The sequence below is a fragment of the Hibiscus syriacus genome, unplaced genomic scaffold (assembly GCF_006381635.1).
Source record: "Hibiscus syriacus cultivar Baekdansim isolate YM2019G1 unplaced genomic scaffold, ASM638163v2 tig00110472_pilon, whole genome shotgun sequence".
Classification (NCBI taxonomy): domain Eukaryota; kingdom Viridiplantae; phylum Streptophyta; class Magnoliopsida; order Malvales; family Malvaceae; genus Hibiscus; species Hibiscus syriacus.
Genome location: NW_024062752.1, coordinates 310,562 through 320,277, shown reverse-complemented (window position 1 = coordinate 320,277; position 9,716 = coordinate 310,562). Strand labels below are relative to the sequence as shown.

General features: G+C 32.0%; 1 protein-coding gene across 1 annotated transcript; it reads left to right on the top strand.

Moving 5' to 3' along the window:
- The first annotated feature begins 5,093 nt into the window (after positions 1–5,093).
- On the top strand, positions 5,094–9,290 carry LOC120127685 (WD repeat-containing protein 25). Its single transcript, XM_039145544.1, has 4 exons — positions 5,094–5,420; positions 6,487–6,651; positions 6,802–7,286; positions 8,812–9,290. The coding sequence occupies exons 1-4, from the start codon at positions 5,138–5,140 to the stop codon at positions 9,181–9,183; spliced, it is 1,305 nt and encodes a 434-aa protein (XP_039001475.1). The 5' UTR covers positions 5,094–5,137; the 3' UTR covers positions 9,184–9,290.
- The last annotated feature ends 426 nt before the right edge of the window (positions 9,291–9,716 follow it).

Below are 9,716 nucleotides of genomic sequence, written 5' to 3'. Positions count from 1 at the left end.
CAAAGGTAGACCCAAATAAAAAACTAACCTATTTGATATTGACTCGGCCCAAAAATCGGATGATTCAATATTGATCCGATTTGAAAATTGATCGATATGGTATTAACCCGAATCGAAAAACTCATCGATTTGATATTGATATGATCTAAAAATTAACCGATCTGATATTAGCTCAACTTAATACTTGACTTACTATATATCCGAACTAGATTCTATATGACCCTAAATTAACATAAATTAAATGCAATATAAACTTAAAATAATTTGACTTGAACTCGATCCAATTGATCTGATTACCTCCTCTAATAACATAATATTGAAAAGGATTTGAAGGATAAGAAAATGCAGCATGTCAAAGCTAGCACTACCACTAATACTATAACACTATACATATATACATATGATAAAATAAATAGTTTGTTGTGATCGGTTCATGCTAGGGAGACTATGTATCTGCTTGCAAAGTCACAAGTCAATAAATTCTAAAACCATGTAACAGTAGTCAACTGATATAAATTGAGTGATTGACTTGTTATGTAAAGGGTTGAAAATCCAGCATTTAGCATATTCAATGGTTAAAAAATCTTTTTCATCCTTCCTTCAATCAATAATGTACCCCTAAGTCAAATCCCCACACACACTCATTATCTTTACGAATTTGTTTCTCAATAAGTTTTGAAATATTAATAAAATATCGTCGTCACAACTCACCCATCATCATTCATTTTTAAACAAAAATACCAACTAAGATTTCCACTTTGATCAAAGTTGTTGGATACATATATATATATATTGTTTAATAACTAGCAAATAATTCAACCGATTTTATTATTTAATTATTATAGGAGGAAATAAAGAAGATAAAGAACAAACATCCATCCCGGGTTAATATCTTATTCTAGTAACATCTATTAATTTATTTTACTTAGTGGAAACATAATCTATTGTATAATAAAAATATAATTTTTAATATAAAGTCAGAAGAAGTCTACACATTGTTTAATCCAGCATTTGTATTAATGAATCCCACCTTTGTAACTCTTCCAAATTCTAATCATCCTTACCAACTCCCTAAAGCTATAATCTCATCATTTAAGCTAAACACACTCCCATTAGGGTTCTTTAGGCACAATTATTTCGGTTTAAGTTATATATAAAATATAAACTTCAGTTTGAATTCATTAATTCACCTTAGAGGTTAAATGAAATGTTGTTCTCTTTTGAGGTCTTGGGTTCGAACATATGCGTATGTAAGGTGTGTGTGCATTGTCAATGATTAAAAAAAGTTATTAACATATACTACCTTGTAATTAACAGAGAATATTAAAAAAATACACAAAAAAATTGATTGAGTACTAATTCGATTTGCATCATAATTGTCGTAATATTCAAGAAGTTGTGAATTTAAGTATTTTGTATAATTGTATTTAGTTAAATATTCTTATTTATGAACTCATTGAGAGATTTCAGTGATAAGAGAGAATGTTGTTCTTCTTAGAGGACTCGAATTTGAGTAGTTGTGTTTGCACCCTCTGTGTACGTTGTCAGTATGCTAAAAAAATTCTGAATAAATATAACGTAATCACTTCAGAGTATTAAAAAATATTCTTATTTATAAAGAAAAATATTACTTGATTTGGGAAGGAGTATGCTTTTATTAGGAACACCCAAGGAAGATATTAAAATCAAACAAAAGGTGAAAGCATCCAAGATTATATTAGGAGTTTACCTTAAAATTAAAAATAGGAGTAGCTAGTTTAAGAAAAACAAATGTAAGATTTAAGAGAGTTGTGCCTTAAAAGACCATCTCTCTTTTCATTGACTTTGTTAGAAATAGCCATGGGGCTTGAAATTTTCACTATGAATTTCCACCGTGAATATATTTATTAAAAAAAATAAAAGGTCCATGATGTTTTCAATAGAAAGATGATGTGTAAGGATAAACAAAATTGACTAGTAGTGGGGATATGTCATTGTCAGCTAATTAGTCATCCCACCTGGTGGGGTTGACATGGATCTTGACCCTCTTTGATGAAACATTCCTTTAGCCCTTTCATTTCTTTCACTTCCTCCTATTTTCTTTTCTTGCTGAAATTGAATCTTGGTTCATTGGTCCCCACACCTATCACATACACATTGTTTTTATAATCTTGCAATATTTCAAATACCTGAGTTGAATGCTGTTTCATTGCTTGTCCTCTTATGCTTTTCTGGTTTTCCCCGTTGAAAAAAAAAAGACAAAAACTTTCTTTGGTCGGTTATCTATTATATTTCTTCTCTGTGTTGGGTTAATTTCTTTGAGGTTATAGATACTTTGAAGAATAGTTGTTGCCCTAACTTTCTCATTAAACCCTGTATGAACTTTGAGGTTATAGATACTATTGATGGCTATCTTAATTGAATCAAACAAGAATTAAGATTAAGGTAAGCTACTTCAAATATCAAATACCATTAAATTTTAGGGTTTGTATTAATTTTACTATTAAATTTTAAAGCACTTCCATTTTAATATTGAACTTTGTTTTAGTTTCAATGTAAGCATTAGATCATCAAATCATCAAGTCATTAACGGAATGATGGTGCGATCCTTTTCTCTCCCTTGAGCATTAACTTGTGTATCATTTATTTTACTAAACATTAAAACATTTCATTTTAAGCATTAAATTTTAGTTTACATACCATTTTGGTATATACAAATAATAGTCAACTGTTTCGATTACCACTGTCGATCAATTGGTGATTGATGTCACTAGTTGTCATTCGTGGTAAAACAAATACCAAATTATCCATATTTCATTCCTCTTTCATATCATCAAATTAATTTTCTACAATTCTCACTCAAAATCGATGAAAATTCATCTAAAAATTTGCCGTTTTAATACTTTGATATCTCTCGAAAATTGTCCAATGAGGTTAATTTTGAAGTACTTGAAAGAATGTTTCTTACTGTTCAGATATTTTAACAAACTCTCTGAACCCTTTAAAATTATGAATTTTTGTATTTAGTTTCATGAGTTTTAAAGATATTTTGAGAAATTTAAACCGACAAAGTGACAAAGGACGATGAGACGAGTTCATTAATATCTAGATCGGTTTCAAAAGACGAGGGGAATGACATTTTTCAAAAAACTCAACTTTGATAACCAAGTAAAATAGAAAAATGGCTTCCATGTCATGATCAAATTGTCATCATACTACTGTTAATGGATTAATGGTATGATTCTTATAGTTAAGCCAAAATCAAAGTTCAATGTTTATATTGAAATATTTTAAAGTTCAATAGTAAAACTGCTACAAATCCTAAAGTTCAATGATATTTAAAGTAATTTACTCATAAATTTATTAATTTCGTCATATTTATGATGTAGATAAAAAATAATTAAAACAATATATTAATAAAAATATTCAATAAATAAACATAAATGAAATAATAAAGAATTCACATACAAGTTCATTAACCTTGCATTTGATCCTCAAATATTTTATATAAAAATATAAAGATACTATTATAATAATATTTTTACTATTTTCTAATTGAATAGATATTTAAATAATTCATGACACTAATTCAATAAAAAAGTTTTTAAGTAATAAAAGTTAATAGAATTTTAGTTATGCGGTGTTAACATATAATTGAATAAACATAGATTCAATAATTAGGATTTGTCTCTTCCAAACACTATATATAACCCCCTTTTTTTCATTGGAAGGCAATGAATGAGATATCTTATCAAATCTCCCATGAAGTACCATAATTTGGCAGTCATTGCTGCAATTTGGTAAAAAAAGAATAATATACAGTCCCTAGAAGATTTGTTGTGTGGGGGTTAGGGCACATGGGTCAGTTTCTTAGGCCAAGGCCTTCACAGCATGACCTCATTTTTGCATCAATAAAACCAAACTTGTAATTGAAGTTTTAAAAAATTCATATAAATAAAAGAAAAAGGGTTGCTATATAATTGCTGCTTTTTCCCATAAAAATATATATAAATGTGAAAAATAAGCATATTAAGCTTATGTTTATGAAGAGTAGGTCTATGGGGAGCCTGGAAAAAGTAAGGTCTAATAATTTTATTTAATAAAATATTTTGGAAGGGTTGATGATAGAAATATGAAGAGGAGTCATGGGATGGACCTACTACTTACATTCCCTTTATTCCCTTATCATCATTATTGTGTTTTTAGGGCCCATCACCTGTTTTTATGTTCATACCCATATTTTGTTAGGAGAGTACTCACCTATTATTTTTTAAGGGAAAAATATTATAACACCATAAACCCAATTTTAAAATTTCAAAAATACCTTTAATTTTAAAGAAAATAAATAAATTTATTATTTGAGAAAAATGATATCTTTCATTCTTATATTATTTGAAATAGAGGCCCAAATTAAATGTTAAGATAAAAGTAATTTTAAATTTAACCATTAATACATACTTCAAAGATCAAATAATTGATCGAGTAGTTAAGAATGTTCATGTTGTTTCACTTTATGTGAATTTGAATCCTAACATTTGCCTTAAAAAATATATCATCTCTCTATTTAATAATAATAAAAGACACACAGTTCAACACTACAAGGTGTATGTGTATAATAGCCAAAATATATTTAGGGGTTATTGCTAATGCTAAGCATCATCACGTTTACGTTCAACATTGGCCCATAAATCTACGATTACAGGCTCGTTTAGCAATGCTATAATATTTGGTAATCGGCCACAGAACCATTCATGAATGTTGGCTTTGGAATAAGCACTTTTGGATCTATCTTTCGTTGGGTCATTGGCTTATCAAGGGAACTTCAAATTCAAGTTCAATAAACATGAACCCATTCATGAATTTTATTTTTCTTTTTTATTTGATTATTCATGTTGTTAGCTTTTATTCTAACTTTGTTTTTCTATTTTTATTTTCGAATTTTTATAAGCAGAATTTGAGTCAACTTTTAAAGTTGTAGGCTCGAAAACGGGTTGAGTCTAAATTTTAGGGGCAGAGGCCTATAATGGTGAATAGAAAATAGTAATGGGCTTGGCTATTTGCATACTACGTTGCAATTAAATGCCCAATTTGCCAAAGCAGAGAAACTGAAAAAACTGAATAGGGCAACTGAAAAGGAAAATAGCTTCTCGGTTCAGCCATGGATCTTCTTTGCAAAGCCTACTCCAACACTTCAGACGATGAACCCGAACCCGAACCCGAACCTAAACGTAAACCTGTTTATCATCAGCACCTTCCTTTCCGTCCTTCGAAACGGACCAAACCCGAATATCCATTACCCACATTGGATCTTCCAAAGCGAGAAGAAGCTCCGCTTCCCGGCAGATACATATCGAAAAGGGAACGAGCACTTTCTGGTACGGTTCCCGAGGCTGATGAATCGAAACAGAATACCCGGGGTCCTCATGTCATCACTCAATCAGGTACTTTTTTCTTTTATCTTCCCAATTTTTAGCGGCTTTTCCCCATTTAGTCGAACAATTTCTTTCTTTTTTTTTTGTTTTTTTGTTTTGGGTTTAAAGTTGTTGTCTTGATGAATATTTATTTGAGAACCCAATGAAAAGAGGAAGTGGCTAGTCTTGTACTTGATGGAACAATTGATGTTTAAAATTAGATGCTCAATTTAATTTGTGTTTTAAATTGAGTGGAGAAATTTTGTATTGAGTTGGTGATGGTCCATTTGAGCAAAAGCTAAAGAACATCTCTGTAGGAAGAAAAATATTCATTTTAATTTTTGTTGTTGTTGATATTACTACTTTTTGGGAAGGAGGAGGCTGAGGCTCAATAGCCTTGCACTCTATTTTCTATTCCTTATATCATTGGATAAATCTTCTCTAATTCAAAGATTAGTGCCATTTTTTACTGTTGTCTATGTCCGTGAAGCCCATTGTCTTTTTGATACATCGTATATTGAACTTGTTTTTGGTATTAATACGTTAACACCTTACTCATTTATTCTGTAGTTTGATCTAGAATTGCTTTTCTTTTCACTGTGTACACTATTAAAAGTTGGAACTTCAGGCGGGGTCAGGAAGCAAAATGCAGACAGAAATGAGCCCTTAGGTGATAGAAAATTTTAACATGATTTGTTCTGGTGATAGGCACCTGTCTGATGGTGATAATAGTCAAATCCTTATCTGAGTGTTTTTGGTTTCTAATAAACGGACCAGAACAAATAAATGTACACAAGTCCGTTTTTTGAAAGTAGTCCAAATATTTGACAAGCTTATTGATTGTTATGGTCAACACCATTTAGAGGGGAAAAATGGATGTTCGTTTATTCATAGAACGGAATTTCACCATTTGTCCATTTTGTGAAACTATTCACTAAAACAAATGTATTCCTGAATCATGTTTGTTCCTCATTACTTATTATAGTTTTATAATGATGGTTATGCTAAGTTGTTGACTTATGTCAAGATTAACTTTACTAGAATCATAGAAAAGTTGTCTCATTTCCCCAGCTCATTAGATAAACTCTTTTCTCAGTTATAGGAAGCATTTCAAAATCAGATGTACCACACGATGTTCTCTCATCAATGTGGCATAAACCAAAGGGCCGTACACAACTAAGTCAAATTCCGGAAAAGCTTACCATAGCTCTGAATGGGCATGCAAAAGCTGTTACTGCTGTTCATTGGTCACCAACACATGGTATGTTCTTACTTATTTATTTTTTATAACAATTAATTGTGTATTTTTGTACTTTTATCTCTTCAGATGTATAGATATTGGTTTAGTGCATTATTTTTATTGGGACAATCTTCTAAGTGCCATTTTAACTACTTACACTCTAGTTTACAGCTCACTTACTTGCTTCTTCTGGGATGGATCACACAATCAGCATATGGAATGTATGGAGCAGAGATCACAAGAAAGCTCGTGTGCTTAACTTTCACAATGCTGCTGTGAAAGATGTTAAATGGTCACAGCAGGGATTGTTTGTACTTTCTTGTGGATATGATTGTTCATCAAGATTGATAGACGTTGAAAAGGGACTTGAATCACAGATGTTTAGAGATGATCAGGCTGTTGGAGTTATAAAATTCCATCCAGATAACTCAAACTTATTCCTTTCTGGGGGATCAAAGGGAAGACTCAGATTGTGGGATGTTAGAACTGGCAAGGTGGTCCATGAATACATTCGAGGATTGGGTCCAATTCTTGATGTTGAATTCTCCACTGACGGGAAGCAATTTGTATCTTCCAGTGACGTTTCTGGGGGTAACATCAGTGAAAATTCCATTATCGTTTGGGACATCTCTAGACAGGTTCCACTGTCTAATCAGGTTAGAGACACATTTCTACATCATTTAGTCTTCATCACTGAGATTTTTATGGTGGAGCTATATCCACCTCATATTGCTTCCTCTTAGTCGCATTTACGGTTCTCTTCTTCTTTGTTATAGCAGATGGCTACCTTCAAGCCTAAATATATCACTTTTTGCTATACTGAATCTTTAGCATCACCTTCTATCACATTGGTTAAAAAATCAAAAATCAAAAGGACTAGATAGTTAAATAGATTAATCAGTTCTAATTGCAAGAAAATGAAACACAATTCCTTCTTATTAAACCTTTGTTTCTTCTCACAATTGTTTTTTACTTTTGTTGAATACTCAAATCAAAACTGTATGTAGCACGTATGAGTCATGACATAAGTTTCTACCAATATGCGACTATAAGAACGAATGTTATTTGACCTTAATAAGCTCTAAGTACAAAAATAGCAACAAACTTTGAAGTATTATCAGCAGGCGGAGATATACATCTTCATCTGTTACTGTGTGGTCAAGTTGTATCATATTATTTTAGCATTTCACATTTGAGCTTTTATTTGTATTATATCATACCTGTAACCCATTTCCTTTCTTTCATGCCTCAAACTACATTGTTTCAATTATTGAACAATGCTTCAAGGAGAACAGTAAATGCACTTGTCGACTAGTTCAAGGGTGGCTAGCTAATTGCACTTGTATTTGCTATGCCTTGCCCTAATCTAATAATACCATTTGTAGCGCAGTTTTATAGGTAATAAATGTTTTAATTTGAACATTCTGTGTTAATAATTTCTCAGCACAAATCACAAAAGCCTCATGAGTCTTGACTATAATTTGGGGTTTGGGGAACCATCTAAATCGAATGGAAAGAAATAATTCATTAGTTATCTGAATAGGTCCTATCTACAAACTTTTAACTTTGTGCCTCTATAATGCAGAGCTTTATAAATGAACCACTGGTTTTTTTGTAGAATTGGCACCTATCTTTTCTGTTCATATTGACAGATCTTGAAAAGAGTCGTTTGAATACCGCCTCTTGAGTTATATCAACTTAAGTCAGGTCCAATTTGTATGAGTTTGAAGTTTGATACGAGTCTTGTCATTAAAAAGCACATGCTTTTTATATGGAAGAGAAAAATTGCATAATCAATCAGCCGTTTCAAAGTACTAGACTCCTTTGTAAGACTGATGTTCCATTGGACTAAAGTCAAGTACTTCTATCACTCTTGTCACTTCTGGTGCCCTATTAAACGTCTTTCTTCAGCCGCTTGTTATGGATATGTCCCAATCATCTCTTCTCATATGGACATTGCAATTCCAGACAAGCTTGATAGGATATTTGGACAGTTTTAACACATAAATGTTCTTAGACACCTAAGATGTTACTCTCTTGTCTTGGTGAAAATGGTAACAGTGGTGAACTTCTAGAGTAATGGCACTCGGTACAGTTGTTGTATATTAGAATATATAATGAGTACATATAAGTTGACAACTTTGCTTATTGTTATGACCTAATCTTTGCTAATTGTTTCAGGTTTATGCAGAAGCCTACACTTGCCCTTGTGTAAGGTACCACCCATTTGATCCCTATTTTGTGGCCCAATCAAATGGAAATTATATTGCCATTTTCTCTTCAAATCCTCCCTTCAAGCTAGACAAGTATAAAAGGTATGAAAGCCATGGAGTGGCTGGATTTCCAATTAAGTGCAATTTCAGCTTGGATGGAGAGAAGCTCGTCTCTGGTTCCTCAGATGGTTCTATATACTTCTATAACTCTCGATCGCCTGCTCTTATCAAGAAAATCAAGGCCTACGAGGAAGCCTGCATAGACGTCGTGTTCCATCCCATCTTGTCTAATGTAATTGCGTCATGCAGTTGGAATGGAGATGTTTCAGTGTTTGAGTGAGACAGCTTATTTATCCTTGTTCCCAGGACAAGCAAAAAAATAGTTGAGAATACAAAGATGTACTAAACAATATCTTATTTAACCATCAAAATTCACAGTTAGACACAGATAGCTAAAGTTTTTTTTTCCCTACAAGCTAAACAAAGGCAATCCATTAACCTAAACTAACTAATCCACAAAGTTAAAATAAAGGTTGATTTGAAGTTATCAAAGTAATGGGAAACATCTCTATCATCTTGTGCTCTATGCTAACAACTCAAAAGAGAACGACTTCATGAACATATGAATTGATTTTGGCCATAAACATAGGATGAGTAGTACAGTTCAATTTCATTCTTTCAAGTTCATTTCTTAAATTTTATTTGTAGGTTAAAAGAAGGAAAGAAAAAGAATCCAACATCCATGCATGGAAGTTGTGGAAAATTGATGCATAAAGTGGTAGTGTCTACCATCATAGAACAGGTAGTATAATTCATTCAAGACTATAGATGTGGGGGCGTACTCAAAGCTGTTGTATGCTTTGCTATGTGTTC